At 48.4% G+C, this 25,058-nt stretch overlaps 2 protein-coding genes, 1 non-coding gene and 1 pseudogene across 3 annotated transcripts; 3 read left to right on the forward strand and 1 right to left on the reverse strand.

Moving 5' to 3' along the window:
- Positions 1-4,747: 4,747 nt before the first annotated feature.
- LOC124650689 lies at positions 4,748-4,852 on the forward strand. Its single transcript, XR_006987116.1, has one exon. It is a non-coding gene; the product is annotated as a small nucleolar RNA R71 (small nucleolar RNA).
- Positions 4,853-13,282: 8,430 nt separating this feature from the next.
- On the forward strand, positions 13,283-14,635 carry LOC124648351 (mitogen-activated protein kinase kinase kinase 17-like). Its single transcript, XM_047188135.1, has one exon. The coding sequence runs from the start codon at positions 13,283-13,285 to the stop codon at positions 14,633-14,635; it is 1,353 nt and encodes a 450-aa protein (XP_047044091.1).
- A 6,267-nt stretch (positions 14,636-20,902) lies between these two features.
- On the forward strand, positions 20,903-22,470 carry LOC124648352 (mitogen-activated protein kinase kinase kinase 17-like). The gene has a single exon (XM_047188136.1). It carries the CDS (start codon positions 21,001-21,003, stop codon positions 22,468-22,470), a length of 1,470 nt encoding a protein of 489 aa, XP_047044092.1. The 5' UTR covers positions 20,903-21,000.
- Positions 22,471-22,603: 133 nt separating this feature from the next.
- LOC124648353 lies at positions 22,604-23,896 on the reverse strand (annotated as a pseudogene).
- Positions 23,897-25,058: the final 1,162 nt, after the last annotated feature.

Below are 25,058 nucleotides of genomic sequence, written 5' to 3' on the forward strand. Positions count from 1 at the left end.
CATTCGCAGACAATTTCATTTCCTTGACCGTGTGAGAAAATATGCCTTATCGCACACGAGTAAATAAGTCGTTTGCACTAGAGGCGCATTGCTCACCTTTGCATATTGACGGTTGGGTAAACCGTGTATGCCAGACCATTTCAAGTGTGTGTGAAGGTAACTTTTGCACTCCCTTCTTGCCAAAATGTATTGCATATAACATTTTTACAAGTCAAACGACATAAATTTTGATCAAGTATGTAGAACAAAATATAACATCTAGAATACAAACTCAATACCATTAGATTCCTCATGATGTATATTTTCATATGGTATATAATTGGTATGGTAGGTATGGATAATTTTCTCAAAAGACTTGGTGAAAGTTGATACCATTTGACTTTCCGAAAATCTTATGTGCACTACATTGTGGCAAGGAGGGAGTACTAGTGATCCCAATTTGTTATTGCACATTATTTGTTGATTAAATAGGCTGGGACATGATCGGTCTAAAGAATTGTTTTCTTTCAACACAAGATAGATATTGCTTTCCTGTGAGTAGTTGGAAGGTGATTAGACATATGCTAGAGAGAGCCTTTTTGGTGTAAATGAACACGTATGTTTAATGTTCTTGTGCTTCATTATGGTCCTTTCTCCTATGTCAGTATTCATATTCTTCCGAGAAAATTTGTACCCTAGAATATTCTACAAATGCATTAAGATATGACAGATATTTGGATGTCAATACATATAACAATATTGCAGTTTATAAAGTGTGACAACTTAATTTATCGATTCTCTTTAAAAAAAACTCAATTTATCGAGCAATATGATCTTTTAGTTTGTCTAGTATTACTTTTATGTGCTTAACAAAATCACCATCGAAATGTGGTCATAAATTCAACACAAAAAGAGCATATCCATTGGCAAATGGTATAATGTACATTTGACAAGTATATATGTTTCTCTGTGTATTATAATAGTACTATATATGTTGGTCAGTTGACCTAATTAATTCTTAGTTGCCATCATATTCTACTTTAAGAGTATTCACATAGAAAGTTTTTTCAGGCCTAGTAATATTGGTTTGTATTTTGTTTGAGAAATAGCAAAACTGAAAAACTAGCCAAAATAAAAGAATATGCATCATTAAACAAACGATGTATAACTTGTGAAGCATAAGTATATGTTATTCTCGAAAGTAAAAATGTTTAGTAAAAAGAGTTAAGTACCAACTATTTTAAATAGGTTGTGTAGACAAGAACCATCCGGGAGTAAGATAGTCCATTTATGAATCTGCTGCTTGATGTAGCAATTTAGAAGTACAAATTATCGTATCCACAGGGACTAGACGCCAGCAATTGCGCTTGGCTAAATCTATGTAACATGGAAAGTGGTTTGGGTATTGCAAAGAAATAAATCTAATCTAACCACTGAATTGAAATGTGTCTTTTTGTATTTTCGTTTTACTAATTAACACTAAACATAATATTTGTTTAAAGGAACACATGCACTAGCATACATTGGAGATTGAGATAGAAGCAATTTTATGGGAATGAGGGAGAGAACATAACGAGCACATACACAACTTATACTAGAAACTGAACAGGTTTGTGCACCAAGTGCAGCTCACAGGGTAACATACGAGCAAGTAACACGAGTAGCACAAATACACACGAACACTACACAGCAGATTTTATCACAGGCTACGAGTCTAGTATAGCACGGTATCAAAACAATCTCCTCAACAATTCAATGTCTAGTGAAGATTAGCAGAGAAAAAAACCGGGACAGAGAAGAAAAGGATCGTCACTAAACTGAATTGTCTTGTGAGCAAATTACCGAACACCTTATGAGAGTCGGTGAAGACTTGTTGTGGCAGCAGCAGGAGATTAGAACGAACACCTTGTGGGCGTCCAGGAATCTGTGAAGAGGAGCCTCTTGTGGTTGCAGCAGGGGGAGTAGAAGATGGAGCGCTTCAGGTCGACTCTTGATCACAAGCAGAAGAGTAGAGGCAGTAGAGCAGCAGGGGACACAGGGGAAGGAGCCGTTCTGGTCGTGGCGTATTCGTCGTGGGCGCTCGAGTTGATGACGAGCAGCAGGCTATTGATGCAGAGGGCGTCGCTGTGGAGGACCGATGGCGCAGTGGTGGATCGGTGGCTCACCGCCACGCCTGGCCTGGCCTGGCCGCGGCGGCGACCGGAGGTGAGCAGGAGCAAGGGGATTAGGGATAGAAAACCAGGCCTTCTCTCGATTTGGGATGTAGCCAGGGATTTGAGGACCACGATCTGATCTGGTTGTTTTCATTTTGCCCCTTCTACTCCTCTTTGTTTAGTACAAGATGATCCCTCATTTCTTCAGCTAGGCCCCTGGATATTTATTATTCTTTATGCTCGGCTCCCTCAGTAACAATAACTCTACTTCATGATCCATTGTAGAAACATTTTGGGCCTTTTCGCCCGATCGCAAAATATAAAAACAAACTATAACTTGTCGTTTTCAATAATTTTCAGTATTTTAGCATGTTTTTGCATTCAGAATGATGCCCAAAACAAATCTCAAATGCAATATCAGTGCTAGAAAATGCTATATAAATGATGCTTATCATACCCCCACACTTAAATCTTTGCTTGTCCTCAAGTAAAGGTAAAAGGTAAATGAAAACTGAGTATGCAAACTTGAGAGAGTAAACTAGATTCAAAATGACACTAGAGAAACTGATATGACTACCAACCAAGCTTGCTGTTTACTGAAAATGGGATTCAAAACATCACTGAATGTAAGATATGAATAAGGCAGAATTTATTGTCGGGCAGGAACTGAAATTACCACTTTACTAGAGAACCCAGCAATCAACATGCAAAAACTTTTGGTTAGAGGTTAAAGAATGAAAATGAGTCAAATCTGGCAAAATGAAATGATCACTCAAAAACAATTTCCATTCCTCCTTTTATGAGTGAACACACTCAAATTTGGCACTGATTTTCTGTTTGCTCTTATCAGGTAACAACCATTTTCCTTTATTTAACCAGCACCAAACGAAACAAATAGGTATTAACAGGTAGTTACAGGGTCATAAGATGGGTTAGTCCTCATTCCTACAGTCCAGGCATCCGATCCAGGGATCACATGGACCCAGCTAAGTTCAGAGGTGTTAGAAAGTTAGTCTCCACTTCTCAGTCCAAGTGCTCTGTCCAGGGACACAACACCCAGCTGAACACAGGAGTTGAGTTAGCACAAACAATATTAGTTAGAAGAAAACATGTTAGAATCCCTAGCCAAAGTCAGACATCCAATCCAGAGATCACATGGGCCCAATTTGGTTCAGGATTAGTTAGTGAATTTCTAGCAGAATGACAGCTACCAACACATTCCCACAGTCCAGATATAATATCCAGGGATAACATATTCAGCTGGGTTCAGTGTTTGTTGGCTCTCAAGCAAAGAAGAAAATTTCAAAATCCTCTCAACAAGTTTCATTCTGGAACATTCAAATTTACCAGAAAGTAATGGTAGAAATCTAATTAGCAGTAAACAACATAACTTGCTTGACAGGCATACAAGTGTTGTATTGTCATGGAGAATATAGATTACAATTCAGATTTCAGACTCAGTTCACAATCTATGAATTTTTGGCCAAATAAGAATGTTTTATAAGTAACTGTTGTGGACACGAGAGATGTAGAAAATGTGCAAGGAATAATAATGATAGGAATTAGCACAGCTCACGGGCTCATATGTGCAACAACTCACATCATTCTACAACCTGCTTCTTCTCCTCATGCTCACTCCGCTCTACTCCTCATGCCTCTTGAAGTTTGCTCATCATCACCATGCCATACATCCACCAGGGTCCCATGGGATGTCTACTCGAACGTGTTCATCTTGCAACTGATTCAGTACATTTGGTAACCTGAAATAGCACACAAGCAAACAACTTGCAAGGGTAACAGGGATCACACCCTCAAGATCCTCAATGGAATACCCAATGATGGAAGCATAGCAATAAAATATTTCATGAACAAATTTCAACAATGAACTACATGTTGCATAGGCAATATCAATGGTGTTGCATGCTTTGTTAGCTAATTTAAAATCATACCCGAGATGTTTGAGGAGTTCCGGGACTACCTTTATTAGATATGTCTTGGGATGTGTAGTGGTAGAAGTTTCTTGAGGAACAATGTCAGAAGTGGCATCAGAAGCATCCTCATCATCATCAATCATGAGAATTTCCATCTCAGGCTCAAATGCAGAAGAATCGATGATGCCAGCATACTCAAATGTGAACTTCTCCATTTCTGTTTCCAGCAACATGTCGTCGATATCAAGTAAACGTGGATCCTCAACATCAAAAGCAGCTAACTGCAGTATAGGCTCACACATCAAAGAATCATCCAGGAGAACAACTGAATCTTGCTCATTAATGTCCATTGGAGCCGCCATGTGTGTATCACTTACGATTGCATCATCATCATCAAACAAGACCCATGCAAGATCGATTTTGTCACATTAAGAATCTGATTTAAGATTTTGAGTAGGAGTTGGCTGAGTAGGTGTAGTAGTAGTCTCATAGCAGCAAGTCAACAAGTCTACGCTGGGTTTCTCACCATACCACTGAAATTGGTGGAAGGCAATAGTCTCGATGTGCATAAACGCATCATCAAGGGTCTTGTTTGTAATTGAACCACCTGCTGCCATGTCAACAAAAGAACGTGCATCATGACTCAACCCTCTGTAAAATATTTATAGCTCTAACCATCTCTGAAGCCCATGATTAGGACATCTCCTAATTAAATCCTTGTACCTCTCCCAAGCATCATAGAAACCTTCTCCATGTCTCTGAACAAAACTGAGAATCTGATCTCTAGCTACAATCTGCTTGTGAATTGGAAAGTATCTACCCAAGAATGCATGTGAAATCTGATCCCAACTGAATAACCTTGATGGTAAACCAGCGGTACCAAGCACGAGCATCGTCTCGAAGAGAGAAAGTGAATAACCTACATCTAATGGCATCTTGAGATACTCCATGGTACTTCACTGTGTTGGAATACTCAAGAATAATCTGTATGTGTTCATGAGGGTCTTCACTCGGCAATCCTCTAAACAAATGTTGTTGTACTAATGCAATAAGACCAGGCTTCAATTCAAAGGAATCTGCCTCAATAGATGGCCATATTGGCCCTGTGATAATGCCATGACTATGCCCATTCCAAAGATGACGAAGCAAGGCCATTTGTTAACTGTCCAACACAAACTCACAAACAACAACCTTTGGTGAGAGGGTTAGTATCCTAATAAGCCGAAGCAACAAAGAGAAAATATAAGAAGAACACTGAAATAAATGCCACAGAAAAACAAACAAGAAACTACACTAAACCTAGTCTCTAACCTCACACGATAGCTCGACGCTAGTCCCCGGCAACGGCGCCAAAATTGATGTAGCAATTTAGAAGTACAAATTATCGTATCCACAGGGACTAGACGCCAGCAATTGCGCTCGGCTAAATCTATGTAACATGAAAAGTGGTTTGGGTATTGCAAAGAAATAAATCTAATCTAACCACTGAATTGAAATGTGTCTTTTTGTATTTTCGTTTTACTAATTAACACTAAACATAATATTTGTTTAAAGGAACACATGCACTAGCATACATTGGAGATTGAGATAGAAGCAATTTTATGGGAATGAGGCAGAGAACATAACGAGCACATACACAACTTATACTAGAAACTGAACAGGTTTGTGCACCAAGTGCAGCTCACAGGGTAACATACGAGCAAGTAACACAGTAGCACAAATACACACGAACACTACACAGCAGATTTTATCACAGGCTACAGTCTAGTATAGCACGGTATCAAAACAATCTCCTCAACAATTCAATGTCTAGTGAAGATTAGCAGAGAAAAAAACCGGGACAGAGAAGAAAAGGATCGTCACTAAACTGAATTGTCTTGTGAGCAAATTACCGAACACCTTATGAGAGTCGGTGAAGACTTGTTGTGGCAGCAGCAGGAGATTAGAACGAACACCTTGTGGGCGTCCAGGAATCTGTGAAGATGAGCCTCTTGTGGTTGCAACAGGGGAGTAGAAGATGGAGCGCTTCAGGTCGACTCTTGATCACAAGCAGCAGAGTAGAGGTAGTAGAGCAGCAGGGGACACAGGGGAAGGAGCCGTTCTGGTCGTGGCGTCTTCGTCGTGGGCGCTCGAGTTGATGACGAGCAGCAGGCTATTGATGCAGAGGGCGTCGCTGTGGAGGACCGATGGCGCAGTGGTGGATCGGTGGCTCACTGCCACGCCTGGCCTGGCCGCGGCGGCGACCAGAGGTGAGCAGGAGCAAGGGGATTAGGGATAGAAAACCAGGCCTTCTCTCGATTTGGGATGTAGCCAGAGATTTGAGGACCACGATCTGATCTGGTTGTTTTCATTTTGCCCCTTCTACTCCTCTTTGTTTAGTACAAGATGATCCCTCATTTCTTCAGCTAGGCCCCTGGATATTTATTATTCTTTATGCTCGGCTCCCTCAGTAACAATAACTCTACTTCATGATCCATTGTAGAAACATTTCGGGCCTTTTCGCCCAGTACTGCAAAATATAAAAACAAACTATAACTTGTCGTTTTCAATAATTTTCAGTATTTTAGCATGTTTTTGCATTCAGAATGATGCCCAAAACAAATCTCAAATGCAATATCAGTGCTAGAAAATGCTATATAAATGATGCTTATCACCGCTTAAAACCCCTCAAATTTGTTCAAGTTCAATTAACATGCTGATGAAAGCGACGCTTTCTTTCTCTAGGATGGAAAAATTATGCAGCTTAATCGTGGAGATAATTTATAGTTTGTCTACCTATTAAAATGACTCGTAATTTTGCTAATACGGGCAAGTAGTTTTTGAGAAAATATTGTGTTCACATTTGTATTTGTACTTTTGATGCATAGTTCTAATATTAAGATACCAGATCTCGAGCCCGTATATGGTGGGCGGATCATATGTGATTCATGTGTGTATCTATGGACACAATGGACATGATTTGATTGGCGGACCCCTAGACCCCTTATATATTTGGACGATTAGGGTAGATGTCGATCGTTTTTCTCCGCTTAAATATGGATCTTAACAAGATATCTAAGATCCGATCTGAGGGACTGTTACAAATTGTATCCCATAGAATCATTGGCGTGATCTCAATGTTGCTTTTACTCCGAGATGGTGGCCGAGCATGTAGGTCCTCGGGCTAAGGAGGCTCGTGCCGAGCAAGCCTCCTTCCTGCCTAGCTAGTGCGCCTACCTAGAACCCATAACCTCGTCATTATGATTCCCAAAAAGAGTACTACTAATTTATTAATATTGGAATGGTGCTAGCAATCTGCAATTGTTCAATTACTTACGTTAAGACACGCTGAGTGGTTAGCGAACTGCCTTATCAACATCCCAACTTGTAAACGTCTTATGTCAACGAAGTAATGGCCTTAGAGTTCGGATTTGAACAAAGAAGGCCATATTTCTATCGCGTTTCCATACCCCATCAGATACGATCTCTTTCAATCACACTGCCAGCACAATAATCCAGCATAAGGGAAGGATCGGTACTCACTGCTGCAGGATGCTGACTTGGTAAATTATTTGTCTTTCGAACTGCAAACTGCTAAACTATTTAGAGAACTTGTTTAGGTTGTGATAGTACATTTTAGTACTACAGAATTATATGTCTTTTATGTTGGCAAAGTGACTAGAGTGCGGCACAATCTTTGCACCGTAGTGTTCAAAAGTGCGAGAAACAACAATGAATTCAATATACTTAGGTTAAAACATACTTCCTCCATCTCAGTGTCTTAATTTTTCTAGATACCGATGTATCTATAACTTAAATACATTTAGATATATCTGTTTAAATAAAAAAATAAGACGCTAATTTTTTTACGGAGTTAGTAGTTTCAAAGAGCTGACTATAGCCTCGTTATAGCCCTACGAAAATGCGAGACTAAGTGCATCAACACTACAGCCTAACAAAACGAAGCTGAAGATTCGGTGCACGGCAGTTATCACGGTTTAATCTGAACCTAACCCATGCCTCTCTAGCCTCCTGGTGTCCGTCCCTTTCTTATCTGCCCGACTGAAGATCCTCTCGATCGATCTCGCATATCATGCCGTGCGCACATACACACATTTCGATCTTTGTATCCGCTCGTCAAATGCACCTGTTCGAAGATCCTCGCCTCCGGCTCCTGATCGCTGCCGTCAGGTCAAAGGGCGGCCACCTGCTATAGAGTCAGGGTCTTTTCCACCGGAAAAGCAAGCAAGTCTCCACGCCTTTTGGCTTGGCTGCAACTCCAACGCGCGGCAGAAGGAAGATTAGTGGGAAATGCAACTGTGGAAGGTACGCTAATAAGTGCTAGCGTTAGCAAATGAAATGTCAGGTTGAATAACACGTAGGGTGGTGATAGGAAAGGCAGTGGGCAGTGGAGGGTAAGCTAATTAGTTGTGCAAATGATTGGTTGACGAGGGAATTAAGTTAAGCTGCAGCGAAGGCTGACTTGTGCGGGGCAAAAGTCTGGATCTCGAAGTAAAGAGAGGGTTCAGTTCATTTGCACCAGCCGTTTGAACAAGGGAGCTCGTCGGTCAGTCAGATCTGAGGCTGCTACGTTCCTGCCAGGGTGCCAAGGACAGTTGACCATACCAGAGCCTGCGGTGAAATCATTCTGAATTTCCATCATCCTGAAAACTGTTGGAGTGCTTCTAGCTTCTCTCACTGGACGGCCAAGGCATGTAGCGTTGCGTGGCTGTGTGGTGAAGTGGTGTGGAGTGTACTGAAATGTAATCAACCAAATCCAGCGGCGGCACGCACAAATCACAATGGGGTGCGTTGTTGAATGAATGGAGTGGCGTCGCCGTGCTCACGACGGGCAATCAAGCGACGAATCTTGCTGCACGCGACGGCGTACGCCGCGCAGAGTCGGCCGCCCACGCACGCCCCGACTCGCTTTCGGTCACCGCTGGGCGGCATCGGCATCGGCATCGGCATCTCCCGGCCTGCCTTCCTGCGTCGCCACTTGTCCGCAGCTCGACGTGACCGCCTGCGCCGCCACCGTTTCGAAATACGCGCGGCTGCTGTTCTGACGGGGACGTCGCGTGTGTGGCGGCAAGTGTTGCAGCCCATGACCGTGTCTGTTTATGCTGAAGAAATATTTCCTCCAACCTTTTCTTATGCGTAGTACAATTTTGAAAAAAAATATCAACGTAGTAGTTATCGAAATACTCTTATTAGGCAAACTAAAAGGAATTTCATAAATCTAACTCAAGTTCAAATTTTGGTCGAATTTTGTGAAAACTCAAATGATTAATGTGGATAAAATTTTGAAATAATTAACAAACTCTCTTGAATTTTGTTTTTTCATTTAGAAACTGTTGTCGCTCACAGTTTCGCGAGAAAAGTCATTAGAAAGAGATGTTTCTCTTTGCACCATAGGACAGAAATTTGTGTACCCGGAACTTTGAACTTCAAACAACATTGTGTACCATGACAAGGAAATTTGCAAGAGATGCTTGCGTACATCTGTTTTTCTTCTAAAATACATAATGAGCTTGACGAGTTAAACAAGGTAAGATCATCTCAGTGATGTCTCTCAAAGCGTGTCCCATAGGGCTATTGGGCATCCTGATAGAAATTTGCGGTAAGTTGCTCGCCCCAAATAGGTTTTCTAGCCATCGTGGCCTAAGGGCATCTCCAGCGGTGCGACGCATTTCGGACGCCTAAATTGTCCGCGGGCGTCCGTTTATGTCGCGTGGCGGACGCGGAAATGGTCGTGCGTCTGTTTGCGTCTGGGGTTGGCTCCAGCGGGGCGACGCATTTTTCGGCGCTGGCTAGATTTCAAAAAAGATGAACTAGTGTCAACTTTGCACCAAATTACAGCCACAAATTGAGGGCTGAAACAAGTTCATCACACTTTACAGCTGTTACAGCGCAAAGTGGAGTCTAAAAGGGCACAACAAGGCCTGAAACAGCAATAATAAAAAGTCCAAAAGGAGGCCAAGGTGTTGGGCGCATGGCGCCGGCGATCAGGCGTCTCGCGCGCGGATTTCGACGCGCCTCTTGATGAACCATGCCCTGGTGTCATCGTCGACGGCGCTCAAGTCGGCAAGCATGATTCTTGTGTCTTCTGCACGCAATTTCGCCTCAGCGTCTGCCTTTTTGGCCTCGATGTCCAGCCTTTGGACATCAAGGACCTCCTTCGCGAGGTTCTGGTAGATGGCAGCTGCGGCCTCTTTTTCCAGACGCCTCTTCTCGTCCCTAGTAGCCATGGCGGCACGATTGTCGGCCATTATATTCTCCATGCTCTGCGTGAACGCAATGGCCTGCGCCTCCCGGACAAGATCGGCCTTGGTAGCCTTATGGCCTCGTGGACGAGGTGGAAGGACTTGACGGCCTTGATCGTCGTCTTCGCCGTCAAGGGTGACCGCTGTCCCATTCTTCACAGCTTCTTGGTAGGCCGCAAAGCTTATTATCCACTTGTTGTTGTCTTTTAGCACCTCCCAACAATGGACCATATGGAAGCCCTTCTTATGCGTCGCCCTGAACTTCTCCAAGGCGCGGGATACCTGCAATCATAGCCGTCAATGATGTACATACAATGATGCAAATTGTGTAGAATGATGATGGTTGTATCGTGTTTACCACTGTCATGACGCCAGTGCCTCTTGCGGGGTTGTTAATAGCATGTTCGACCGCCGAGCAGAACTTGCTTGTCTCTTGTTTGATGTAGTTCCATCTTTTCCGGAGGGACTCTACCGTCCGAGGGCCTGTGATATGGTAGGGCGGGTGCATCCTGGTCTCGTTGTACTGCTGCAAGACCTTGGCCCAATAGACCTTGCCCTTTTGCTGGGCGCCATTAATACAATCTTGGGTCGTTGCCAGCCACGCTTCACACAAACACTTGTCCTCGGCGTCGACGAAGCCTTGTGTCCTGTGGCTCTCCCCCTTCTTCTTGGTGGCAATGTCCGTGGGGATAGGCTGTGTTGGCGCGTCGTCGAAGTCGTCCACGCACACGGGTGTTGGCTGCGTCTGCTGGGTGCCGAAATGCCGTGCGGTCTTGATGTCCTCCGCATCTTGCGTTGGTGGCCAGTCATCATGCGCGCCTGTCCCGGCTCGATCATTGCGAACGAAGCCGCCGCCGTAGATAATTTCCTGGATGGCTGAATCATGACGGTCCTTCCAATAGTCCTACGAACGACCGGACATCAGACGCATGATACAGGGCACTCGCACACATTGACAGAGCTCACGTACCGGGTCGTCCATCGTCGGGGCAGGCGGCGCCATTTCGTCGAACAGGATGCGAGGCTACGGCATGCTCTCCTCCGGCACCTGGCGCGTCTTCTGTGTCGCGCCCGGGCAGGAGTCACCGCTTCTAGGCGTCCAGTTGAGGTTGGGAACCGCCGCCCCGGGCAACTTCACCGGCGGCAGGCCAGAGGCGAACCGCGACGCCGCGTGGCCCTGCAAGGGAGCGGGAGTTCCAGGGCGCAGCTGGGAACTTACCGAGCTGACCGACGAGGCCGGAGGAGCGACGTTGGCGATCCCCTCTCTCTTGACGAGCATGTAGCCCTCCGCTAAGCTCGGATGGAGGGCTACTTGCGCGACGCCGGCTTTGATCTGCATCTGCTAGGCCTGCTGGTTGGCGGCCGTGACAGTCTTGATCTTCTGGTTCTTGCGCCGCCCGCGACGCTTCGCGGCCTCCAGGACTTTCTCCTCCGGGGAGAGCACCTTCTTTGCCGCCTTCGGCTTTGCCTCCCGGCCGCCGCCGGTGGCGGCCTTTTTTGCTTCCGCCGGAGCTGCAGCCTCCATTGTGGCTATGGTCGTGGCTACGGGGGAGTGTGGGGCGGCGACGGGTGAGAGGGTTTGCTCCGCATCAATGGCGGTAGCCGGCGGTGAGGACGTCCATCGCTTCTGGACTGCTCGCGCCGGTCTAGTTTGCAATTTCGCGCGGGGGAATGGCCAGTGGCGGGAATAATATCCGCCTCCACTGACGCGCGGGTCCTACGTTATTTTCGGCGGACACTCGGCGCGACCGCCGAGCGTCCATGGAGACGCAAACCTGGCGCACCGCGGATGGCCCGGTCACTTTGCGTCGCCCCGCTGGAGCAGGCCCCAGATGCATTTCCGGTCACGACGGACAAAAACGGTCGATCAGCGACCGTTTGCGTCGCGCTGCTGGAGATGCCCTAATAGCCTTTCCAACGTCTCCAAGCCGTCTCCGAAGCCACGCAGAATACTGACTGTCGGGCACATTACGCCAACGACCATAGCTCTAATACCTCCTCTTCTTGGCGAGCTCGGGGATATATAGATCAAGTATTCAAGTTGTTATATATCTTACTTATATTATTCGTCTCATTGTGTCTGTTTTTTTTCTCTGTTCAGGTTGACTCTGTGTAAAACGTTAGCTTTATCAATTAAAAGTTGGGCTCTCCACGTGCATTTCGTCCAAAAAAAGATTTTGCGGGCTGTTGTCTTCCATATATTTTTTGTTTCATGTTTGCGAGTTTGGTCCCTCATAGTCTCAATCAACATATGCTTCTAGACGTATAAACGGGAACAACAAAAAAAGGTTTATAGTAGATGTTTGGTGCATGAAACAGTCAGGTGGTCTAGACCATCGGTGGACTTGCAATGGCACACTGTCAAAGTACCAACAAGAACAGGCCAACTAATTGTAATTTTTCAGGTGCACCCGCTGACTTGTACCGTCGTGCACGGACGTCCACGCTGACGCTCGCCATCCATCCAGAACACCAACCCAGCGCACTGCTGCTTGTGTATGACAATGTATGTAGTAGGAACAAGACAAGCGACCAAGACTTTGACAAAGTATCACTACCTTCCTAGAATACTCGGCTGAGCGTCTCTAGATAGAAGAAGACTGACCTGGAGATTTGACACGCTTCTTTCGTTTCCGACACGATCGGGTGAGGACTAGGAGGCCCCGAACGCGCGTTCCCACTCACCGCCGTCCATCCACCACCAGAAGAAACTCGATGCCCGTCCGTCCATCCACCGCCGCCGCGACTCGAAAGGAACTTGCTTCCCACGCCTTTTCCCTTCCGACCTTCTAATCCGCACGTTCCATGTTCTAAACTTGCAATCTCCCAAACTTTTTCTTCTCTTCTTCTCCAACCCTATATATACGTACGCTCACGAACTCATCTGCACAATCTCGAGAATAGAGGACCAACAGAAACTGCGATCCGCAATTCACAAAGCAGAGGAGCTAAGAGAAACGCAAGAAAGAAGACGGCAATGGCTCCGAGCAAGCAATGGACGCGGGTGCGCACGCTCGGCCACGGCGCGTCGGGCGCGGAGGTCTTCCTGGCGGCGGACGACGCGTCGGGCGAGCTGTTCGCGGTCAAGTCGGCGTGCGCGTCCGGCGCCGCGGCGCTGAGGCGGGAGCAGGCGGTGATGGTCGGCCTCCGCTCACCGCGCGTCGTCTCTTGCATCGGCGGCCGCGCCGGCCGCGACGGGTCGTACCAGCTCTTCCTCGAGTTCGCCCCTGGCGGCTCCTTGGCCGACGAGGTGGCGAAGGGCGGCGGCCTCAATGAACCCACCGTCCGGGCATACGCCGCGGACGTGGCAACAGGGCTCGCGTACCTCCACGGGGAGTCTATTGTGCACGGCGACGTAAAGGCGAGGAACGTCGTGATCGGCGCCGACGGCCGTGCCAAGCTCGCGGACTTCGGTTGCGCGAGGAAGACGTTCTCCAGCAGCCCGATCATCGGCGGCACGCCAGCGTTCATGGCGCCGGAGGTGGCGCGCGGGGAGGAGCAGGGCCCGGCGGCCGACGTCTGGGCGCTCGGCTGCACGGTCCTCGAGATGGCCACCGCCCGTGCGCCGTGGAGCGGCATGGACGGCGACGCGATCGCGGCGCTGCACCGGATTGGTTACACGAATGCCGTGCCCGAGGTGCCCCAGTGGCTGTCTGCTGAAGCCAAGGATTTCTTGGCCGGGTGCCTGGTCAGGCAGGCCGGTGACAGGTGCACGGTTGCGCAGCTGCTGGAGCACCCGTTCCTGGCCTCCGCCACCAGCGTCGACACGAAGCTTGAAGATGTGAAGACCAAGTGGGTGTCGCCAAAGAGCACGCTCGACGCGGCGTTCTGGCAGTCCGAGTCCGACACCGACGACGAGCTGGCAGCGTCGCAAAGCTCGGCGGAGAGGATCAAGGCATTGGCCTGCCCCACCTCGGCGCTCCCGGACTGGGATGCCGACGACGGCTGGATCGACGTGCTCTGTGTAGCAACAACCGAAGGGTCAGACTCCAACGCAGTTGCAGTGCCGGCCGAGGAGACGGCTGGCCTGGACGACGCATTGGCAAAAAGCGAAGAAGCAACAGCAGAGTCCGCCGGAGTTCTCGACATTTTCGTTGGCAGCACCTGTAGCAGCAATGTAGGAGAATCGTGTGATGATTCAGTCGTGCCCACTGTGCATCAGCCTTTACAAATTTCATTTCGGCATGAATTGGTTCCATGTAAACTATTTTGCGACGGAAGCACTAATGCAATTGATCAAGTTCTTGCACAAACGTCCCTCTTGGCACTGCTGCTCTGTTTCTCTGCTCATAGTACTTCATCTTCACTCCATTGCGACACGTTCGATTAGAATTTTTCGATAAAGACGTTCGATTAGAATATTCCAAGAAATATAATGACAGGGGAATGTAAGTATGGAAATATCTGGCCGATGCCTTAAAAACCTTTAATTCGTTATATAATTTTGAGCTAACCGCATCTTGCTAATCTTCTTCTTTTTTTTGATCTGGACTACGGCGGGTTTGCGCCAGCCTGAACGACATATAAACCTCTCCCAAAGGGAGCAATCAAAGGAGCGTTACAATAGTTTTAGAGGAAGGAAGCACATGAGGTGGTGGACGAGTTTTTTTTTTTGGGAGGGGGGGGGGGGGGGGGGGGGGAGGGAGGCCGCTGGAGGCACCCAGGCGCAAACAGACGTGCGGAGAAAAAAACCCATTTTCGTGTCCGCGAGGCGACGCAAACGGACGCGCGCAGATAATTTAGGCGTCTGTTTTACATCGCCCCGTTGGAGATGCCCTAAAGCGTCACCAATGCATCCCCTAGGAAATTGTTCGCAAAATAATCGAGAAATAAAGCTTTAGGCCATAGCTACTCAAAGATAAAATTGTCTGAACTCAAGATCAACAAATAAGTAAATTTCCCCATGACATCATGCATTTTTTTTAACAGGCCACTATAGATTAATAGGCTGAGCAAAACAATAATATACCAGCGGCAAGAAATTACCTCATGCTACCACAACAATTGAGATTACGAAATATATGTTTCAATAGCTTTTAGCATAGGAAATAAGGAGTAATATGTTTAAACATAAAAAATGTACCACTAAGGTTTTTGTGTAAGGAAAAAAGATCTAAAACTACGGGTTCATCTTATTTTCTCATTCTTTTATTCAGTCTTCCATCTTAGTCTCATTAGATTTTTTTTAGCCTTTTAATTTTCCGGTTTGGCAGAAAACATGTTCAATAGGACCCACTTTATTGCTTTGGTTTAGATAGCTTTTCCATCTTCATGATGGTTGGACATAGGCATGTTGTGTCCTCTGACCTATGCTGTAGTAAGCCCCTCTTCATGTGCTAGTTAGATGGACGAGAAATACTTTCCAAAAATTAAGGCATTGAAAGCATTTTACTTTCTTGTTTTTCTAATACCTTGTTATCATTTACCAGGTTGATGATTGTATTACTTTCTTGCGCCAGGATCGATCATTGACAGGATTCATGATTCGTACATTCTTCCAGATGTAACATCCTGCAAACACAGTCCAATTGGCTTTGTACTGTAGCTTTAGGAGATACGCTCAGTTCCGGGAAATGCTTCGTCAGTCTGAAACGATCCAAGCTGTGGTAATGATAGTTTTCATAGTCATTTGGTCTGTGGATTTGCATGTGCAGGATATCAATCTAGAGCAGTACGCTGATGTCTTTAGAGACGTTTAGTACCTGTTATCCCATGTCAGGTTAAGTAGTTCCTAGTTTGACGGTCTAGTGTTGCAAGTATTTGCATCTTAAATATGGTCCTGTATGGCCACGGAAATGAAGTATATATGTTTCTGGAACTGTTTTTTTTTTTTTACCAATTGAAAAACCGGGCAAAAGACTGCTCAACAAATGAAGCGACTTCGACTGAGAAAAGAATTGAGTAAACGGAAGTTACAATGAAGAAATCACGAAACATAAAGTCTGACTTTCATGGCTAATTCACCGGTTATTATTACATCTGGGAAAGCCACCGGAGTACCGGACACAACCCGAATACGTTGAACGACACCATAGTTTTCCTACAGGTGAAACACACAGCAGCTAGCATAACATGTTGTTGTCGGATCAAGAGAACACATAGAAACAGGGACGGAGGGGGCCAATGCCCCCCCCCCCTCCCCTATGCTGGAAATTTTGCTGAAAGGTCCCATAAAATATATGTGAATTGATCCCTAAATCTTTGGATATTTGCCTATTTGGCCCCTCCAAGCAAAATTTTGTTTAATTGGCCCCCTCCAAATGACATTCCTGGCTTCGTCCCTGCAGTGATCCTTTTTGAACTGCTAGATCCTTAAACAACCCAATTCCTCACCTCTCAAGGCTGAAACCTGCATATGAAAAACAATAGTATAATGGAACACTAGTACACAGAGAGGTGACAAGAACGCGATTTCTTCCAAATTACTAAGATACATTATCTTACCCATTTCAATCAGAGTAGATCGCAACCTTGGCGATACGGTAAATTATCGCGCCCGGTCCTGCTGCAAAGGCCACGTAGGCAGCAATGACAAGCAGCTTGACCTCCAATAGAATGCATGAGAAGACAACATACTTTATCTGCAGGAGGAAGAAGAAATAGACTGCCACCATGACCGTGGTGGCCGTGGAGCAGCCGATGCTGGCCATGAAGAACCTGCACGTAAATCTGTCACTGATTAGGGAGCTCAAATGTACCCAAACTGAACCCGTATGATAAATTTAAGCAAACAACAAAACCAAACAAACCCTGGCAGATGTGTTTTGGCACCGAATCTGAAGTTCTGAACTGAACCACATGGCATCTCGCCCTGAACCGCAGTTTTAAAATATGGGTTGAGATCAGGACCTAGCTGAACGAGGCCTAATCGCCTTCCAGATCGAGGCCGCATGGATGTTCTAGTGCCCTGTCTATGCAATGAGCGACCAGAGAAAGAGTCGGGCGACGCCGAAGGCTGTAAGGAGGAGCGCCGTCGTGGGCGGCACCGCTGGGCGAGAGGGACAATCTAAGGCTCAAAATAGCGAGCGGAAAGAAACCCGCAGTGGTGTGTTTGCCGGTCCATAGATCTCGTGGGCCCTTGAGAAACACGATATTAAGAGCTCCTAGTTCATAGTGCACAAGCTATCCCAGGGCAGGGGGCCATGGCCCCCTGCTGTAGGAAGTTCTTAAAGATATCTATATATGCTAAATTATAAATATTACTCAAAGGTTAAACTAAATGAATGGTGTTTTAATAATGCATGGGCTATTTGATTGTGTTTCACAAGTTGAACATGGAATCCATAAACTATTTCACAAGCTGACAATGGAATCCATAAACTATTTCACAAGATGACAAAATTTAAGAGAATCAATCTAACTTACCGTTCAAATTTGATCGAATTTTATGAAAACTAAAATGATTCATGTGGATAAAATGATTAAAATCTTGAAATAATTAGTAACAAATTCTCTTAAATTTTGTTTTTTCATTCAGAAATGGTTGTACCTCACTGTTTGACGAGATGCTTAAGTCATTAGAAAGAGATGTTTCTATTTGCACCTTAGGCCCAAAGTTATGTGTTGCCAAACTTTGAATCTCAAACAACACCGTATATATACGATGACAGGAGATTTGCAAGAGATGATTGTATACATCTATTTTTCTTCTAATATTTATAATGAGGTTGACCAGTTAAACGAGCTAAGATCATCTCAGCAATGTCACTCAAAGGGTGTCTCAAAGGGCAATTGGGCACACCGGATAGAGATTCGCGCTCACTCGCTCGCCTCAAACTGGTTTTCTAGCCGCCGTGGCCCAATAGCCTCTCCAACGTCCATAAGTCATCTCCAAACCATAGGAGGCGTTGTGACGCATCGGACACGAGCCGTCTCCGAAGCCACGTAGGATAGTGACTGTCGGGCACATTACGCCAGTGACCTAGCCCTAATACCCCCACATCGCATCTAACAATAGATATATCTAGTATTCGAGTTGTTATATATCTTGTTGTATATCATTCTTGTCATCCTTTATGTTTTTTCATTTGAGCTTGACTCTCTGTAAAATTTTATGCAAATCGTTAGATTTATTAATTCCAAGTTGGGCTCACCGCATGAATTTCGTCTAAAAAAAGGTTATGCAGGCTGTTGTCTTCCATATATTTCTTGTTTCATAGTTGCGAGTTTGGTCCAATCGTAGTCTTTAGTCAAGAAATGTTTCTAGACGTATAAACGGCAACAAAAAAAAGTTTGTTCATGTTTGGTGCATGAAACAGTCAGGTGGCACTAGAGCATCGGTGGACTTGGCAATGCCACAGTGTGGAAGTACCAACCATAACCGGCCAACTAATTTGTCAGTTGCACCAGCTGACTTGTACCATCGTTCACGGACGTCCACGCTGACGCTCGCCATCCATCCAGAATACCAACCCAGCACACTGCTCCGTTTCACATAACTCGCTACTTGTGAACGAAGAAGCGAGCGACCAAGACTTTGACAAGTATCACTCACTACCTTCCTAGAATCCTCGGCTGAGCGAGCGCCTCTAGATAGAATTAGAGTCATATACACTTTTAGTACCATAACTTGTACCAGATGTGCACTTTAGTACCACATCTTGCAAACTGTGAACTCGCGGTACCACAACTTGTATTGAGGGAACAAACAGGTACCAAGTCATTCTAGAGCTGACACGTGGCATTGTAAATTTTGCACAAACGTCCCTGTATATTTTTCTCTCGCACATGTGACCTTTGTGCTGCCTTACAGGCGGGTCCCACCTGTCAGTGTAGAAAGAACTAATTAAAAACGCATGCGCAGAGATTGGATGTCGATCTCACGACCTAATGCTACCGGGCTCGACACTAGTACCAATAAAACATAAAATCATTTGTGTTAAAATTTAGGACGTTTACTATTTATACTGTAATTAAACGCACAAACACATGCAAGTGCATCCCCGTTTTAGTCAGCTGGCCGGTTCAGCAATCTGAGCTAACACATGTAGCTGTTCGTCAGGGGCATGGATTTCCATGCATGTGTCGGAGATAGGTACCTGGAGTGCTAACATTTAGTAGTTCAGCATAATTACTGCATTGGCTGTGGCAACTAATCACTCATATGTCTATCAAGCCTGCAAGCTAGGTATGGCTATGCATGCCCATGCACCATGCATCCGTGTTTTACCATGTAGCTATTTTTGGGTATATGGGGCTAATAATTTAGTTTTAGTAGTCAAGTGCATGATTAATTTTAAAATGTTCTTTCGTATTTTTTCTAACATCTTCCTGCATGATTAATTCTCATATCTTTTTTATACAAACTAGTTATCAATATGCACGTCAGAATTTTGGTACGACATACCCTTCGCTAAAATCCTAGGTCCACCACTGTGCTTAGCTGCCTGTGTGGCTAGCTTCCTTGGGTAAATGATGTTCGTACTACGTGCATGTGCAGGTGGTCATGGTGCTCGTGCACCCGTGAAGGAAAGGAGCGGCGAAACCACCGTGACACAAACACTAGAGTGAGTCTGTGTCCTCCCTACAGAGTAGAGCGCGCGGGCTCCGCCATTGCAAGGCACACCAGGCCGAGGACAGTGACGATGAGCACGAGAAAGAGCCTCCTCATCCACAAATGGTCGCGGTCACTCATGGCACCGACATGCTCGTCGACGCCACGCCAAAATGAAGCATGGCAACCCGGCGCCCGTGGCAGTGTTTCTTCCCTGCAACATCGGCCACCCGCACCACGCTGTACAGCTGTACCCCATGGAGATGAGGAGCAACAACATGCATGATACCTACCTCTACCTGCAACATCGGCCGCACCACACCGCTCCGAGCACGACCACCTCCTACCAGAACCAGGTGTACCTGAGGGAACCAGATGGCGAGCACAGTGAAAGCCATCAACATGACACCGTAGAGCACCGACAGTGTTGTACAGGGGCAGACTCGCACATCGGCGTACGGCCGAGTGGTCAAGCGGAAGCAACCCGCACATCGTCACAGGGATAGCGTCGGCATGTTGTGCGTTCAAGTATAATATAAATAGAAAAAGCCCTAAAGAATTGCACTGATGGTTGAGCATTCTAGTGGTACTGTTGTTGGAGCTTTGCAGCACTAGGTCGTGAGTTCAAAATCCACTTCGTGCGCATGGGTTTTTATTTCTTTCTTTGTACACTGATAGGTGGGCCCGCCTGTACAGGCACCACCAAGGTCACATGTGCGAGAGAAAAATATACATGGACGTTTGTGCAAAATTTACAATGCCACGTGTCAGCTCTAGAATGACTTGGTACCTGTTTGCTCCCTCAATACAAGTTATGGTACCGCGAGTTAACAGTTTGCAAGATGTGGTACTAAAATGCACATCCAATACAAGTTGTGGTACCAAAAGTGTATATGACTCATAGAATTAATAGAAGAAGACTGGCCCGGGAATCGACTTGCTCGAGATTTTTTACACGGTTCTTTCGTTTCCGACACGATCGGGTAAGGACCCGAAAAGACCTTGCTTCCCACGCCTTTTCCATTCCCTACCTTCTAATCCGCACGTCCCATGTTCTAAACTTGCAATCTCCCAAACCTTTTCTTCGCCTCTTCTGCATCCTATATATACGCTCACCCGCCACAGAAAAGCAACTCATCTGCAGAGAACCAACAGAAACTACAATTCGCGATCGAGGAGCTAAGGGAGACGCGAGAAACAAGATGGCGATGGCCGTGAGCAAGCAATGGACGCGGGTGCGCACGCTCGGCCACGGAGCGTCGGGCGCGGAGGTCTTCCTGGCGGCGGACGACGTTTCGGGCGAGCTCTTCGCGGTCAAGTCCGTGTGCACGTCCGGCGCCGCGGCTCTGATGAGGGAGCAGGCGATGATGGCCGGCCTGCGCTCCCCGCGCGTCGTCTCCTGCATCGGCGGCCGCGCCGGACGCGACGGGTCGTACCAAGTCTTCCTTGAATTTGCCCCCGGCGGCTCGCTCGCCGACGAGGTGGCCAAGAGCGGTGGCCTTAATGAGCCCACCGTCCGGGCCTATGCCGCGGACGTTGCCAGAGGCCTGGCCTACCTCCATGGCGAGGCCATGGTGCACGGGGACGTCAAGGCGATGAACGTCGTGATCGGCGCCGACGGTCGCGCCAAGCTCGCTGATTTCGGCTGCTCGAGGAAGTCCTCCCCTGGGGGAAAGATGATCGGTGGCACGCCAGCGTTCATGGCACCGGAGGTGGCGCGCGGGGAGGAGCAAGGCTCACCAGCCGACGTCTGGGCGCTCGGCTGCACGGTCCTCGAGATGGCTACCGGACGCGCCCCCTGGAGCGGCATGGACGGAGCCGCGCTCGCCGCGATGCACCGGATCGCGTACACCGATGCTGTGCCCGAGGTGCCCCAGTGGCTGTCTGCCGAAGCCAAGGATTTTCTGGCCGGCTGCTTCATCAGGCGCGCGAGTGACCGGTGCACGGCGGCGCAGCTGCTGGAGCACCCGTTCTTGGCCTCCGCTGTCGCCGACGCGAAGCTAAAAACCGTGGAGGGCAAATGGGTGTCGCCGAAGAGCACCCTGGACGCGGCATTGTGGGAGACGGACTCCGACAGCGAGGAGGCCGACGACGACGAGCTGTCGCACAGCACGGCGGAGAGGATCAAGGCGTTGGCTTGCCCTGCCTGGGCGCTCCCGGACTGGGATTCGAACGAGGGCTGGATCGACGTGCTCTCCGCAGCACCAACCGAAACACAAGATGCAGTTGCCGTGCCGGCCGAGGAAGCGACTGATCTGGCCGATGCAATCACGAGCGTACGCCCAACTGTCGAGCCCGAAGCATCCGACTCCGACACAGTAGCCGTGCCAGCCATGGAGAAGACTGACCTGCACAGCACAATCACTCGCGAAGAAGCAAGCGGTGGCGCAGAGACCGTCGTTCCCTGTATCTATGCTCATAGGCATCAGTCTTTGGAAGATTTAGATTGCCAAGAATTACTACTCCTTTGTTTCTCTGTCCATATTGCTTCTGTGCACAAAACACGAGCTCTGTACTGCACCTTTGTTTCTCTGTTCATATTGCTTCTGCTACCCTGCATTGCGACACGTTCGATAAGTAAGTTCAGTGGAAAAAACGACAGGTTCGTTCAGGTAATAACCACGATAACGCCACGTCGTGTGGTCGTGACTATGATGGAGAGTAAATCCTGAGCTTGGCCGCCACGCCGCACGCCGAAGCCGAAGCTTCCACCGTGGAAAGGATCGAGTCGACGCGGAAAGTGCAGCGTCACAGGAGACGTAGAAAGCGGAAATCAGTTTCGGGTCGTACGTCCAGATGATCGCACTATCTGGACCGTCCAACCTCCTCGGGATGAACGCACGTTTTGGTATAGCAGTCACGTATTCTCTTGTTAATTGATGTATTGAACAGGCTTGGCCCACTACGGGGAACACGGTCTTGGACCAAACTCACGGCACCGTCAAAACGGAACAAGATTTCAGCCCGCTTTCTGTTCTGTGGCTGTAAATCTTGGACCGACTGCTGCGAGTAGAACCTGCAGGTCTGCTGCAGCTGCTTGCTGTGCAGCCGCCTGAACTGCCCGGCCACGAACTTGAGCTCGTCGGCATGCAGTGCGAATCCCTCTACCTAGGAGATCGCCTTCACCGTGCGCGTAGAGAGCGGCAGGTTCGCCGCCGCCTTAGGGTCCAACACCCACGTCAGCAGCTCCTCCCCGCAGAAGTGGCCTTCCTTTAGCAGCCCCCCTGTTGAAGAATCCCGTGCGCCCTCCGTCGGTGGTGGAGCTCTCGAGCCGGCCTCTCGTCGACGGGGTCCCCTTCCCTGACCACGTAGGTTGCCTCCGTGCAGAGGCTGGGTTTGAGCCGCTCGCGGATGGCGTCGAGTAGGCGCTCGTCCATGTTGGCGAACAGTGGCACCCGACGGACGAGGCGGAGGCAGAGGTGCCGCTTCACGTCCGGCGGATGTCCTTGGGCAGGCACCACACCAGGGCGTCCTCGTCCACGCCGCGCGTCTCGAGCCACTTGTACTGGTTGTGTCGCCACACCCGGTCCCGGAGGTCGTCGGGAAGGTGGCGGTGGTGCATCCACTGCTCCGAGTCGAGGCGCTTCAGGCGCATCTCCTCCATCCGCAGCGTCATGGACTGGAGGTACGTCTGCATGTTTCCGATGAGCAGCGCCATGAGGATGAGGCCGAAGAGAGCGAGCAGGATGGAGAAGAGCGCCTCCCCCTTGTAGTGTGTCGTCTCCAGGCCCCTGCGCGCCCGTGCTGAGGTTCTGGAGCCCCAACAAGAGGCAGAAGAGGATCTTGGGGATGAGCGTTGCGGTGTGGGTGACGCTGGAGGCGATGTAGTTGAAGCCCGTGCCGCTCTGGTCCACAGGGGCACACTCCTGTGCGAGCACCTTCCGGATCATGCTCCGCCACTCCGTGAACCCGTCCTGGACGTCGTCATTGCTTGCACCGGTGGGACCTTAGCCCCGCGCACTTCTCGAGCCAGCAGTCATCCAGGCGCTCGACGGCGAGGAGGTACCAGAAGGCGCCCACCATGTGGGAGGCGAGCATGTAGAGGAGGAGGTAACAAGCGGCACCGGCGAAGGCGGTCTCGGCGAAGACCCCGGTGGTTCATTTATTGCTGGTCGAGTGAGCTCCGACCGGTTGATCACGCCGGCCGCTGCCATGCGGACGGAGCGCGACTGGATCTTGACCGGGCGGCTGGAGAAGTAGCTGTCCATCCGGTAGCTGAAGAAATCTTGGACCAACAGTACAAGATTTCATGATTTTTCCAGTTCAGCCGGCTCAAGAATTACCCCGTCATCTCGCTAACGGAAGCTCACTTGCCCAGCAATAAATGATCTACATACATGGGAACAGTATGCGCCGCGACCAGTGTATTCATCCTTTACTGCCGACGAGCCAGCAGGCCAAATACCCCACTGCACCAATCACGAAGCAAAATTGGACGGAGCAGATAGTATGATCATCTGGTCGTACGAGCCAAATCGCCACCTCCCGTAGAAAGGATCTTGAAAAGAAAGTACTGCCGCGCGGTCAAAAAAGCAATCTGCTCACATGGGTCCAGGATAGGCGACGAGCCGGCGATTAAAGTAGTTTCAGAGAGCATCTCCACCACCGGCGTCTCCCGATAGCGCATCCGAGGCATAAAAATGGGCTCACACCAGCATGTCTCAAGCGCTGGCGCTTTTTCAATCTCAATAGAAGCACCGATAACCCCGTGCCGGTTCTTTGTGAAGGGCGCGAACCGGGCGCGCCGGTACCTCGCGAGATGAAAAATTTTGGGTGTGGGAGCCGCCTGTCAGTGACGACAGGGTGTCGGGCGGGAGATCTCCCGCCACGATGCCGGACGGGAAACTCTCCAGCCACGATGCCGCGCGGGAGGTTTCTCGCCTCGCCGCCGGTCAATATTTTCTCTTCTTCCCCGCCTCTCACTTCGGTAGTGAAAAAAACTAAACCACCAATGTTCGATGCGTGGGAGGAGGCAGCGCTAGAGGCGATCGTAGAAGTCGTGGAGGAGGACCCGCAGCTCCCAGAGTACGACCGTAGAAGCATTTGCCGCGGACGAGTGGCAAATGCTGGAGGCGGGGCGGCGTCACCGGGAGGCGGAGCGGCAGCGCTGGTGGGAGATTCACCGACAGTAGGGGTGGGAGCAGCTTACGCTGCGGCGGCAGATGCGGGAGCAGCAGCAGCGTGAGGATGAAGTCTACGAGCGACGGTGCTTGGCGGAGATGCAATGCGGCTACGGAGGCAGGAGGTGGAGCACCGTCAG

This window comes from Lolium rigidum, chromosome 4 (genome assembly GCF_022539505.1).
Source record: "Lolium rigidum isolate FL_2022 chromosome 4, APGP_CSIRO_Lrig_0.1, whole genome shotgun sequence".
Lineage (NCBI taxonomy): Eukaryota > Viridiplantae > Streptophyta > Magnoliopsida > Poales > Poaceae > Lolium > Lolium rigidum.

What these genes read in the sequence shown, in the direction of transcription:
- LOC124648351 (XM_047188135.1), top strand. Translation starts at nt 13,283, where the DNA reads ATGGCTCCGAGCAAGCAATGGACGCGGGTGCGCACGCTCGGCCACGGC.
- LOC124648352 (XM_047188136.1), top strand. Translation starts at nt 21,001, where the DNA reads ATGGCGATGGCCGTGAGCAAGCAATGGACGCGGGTGCGCACGCTCGGC.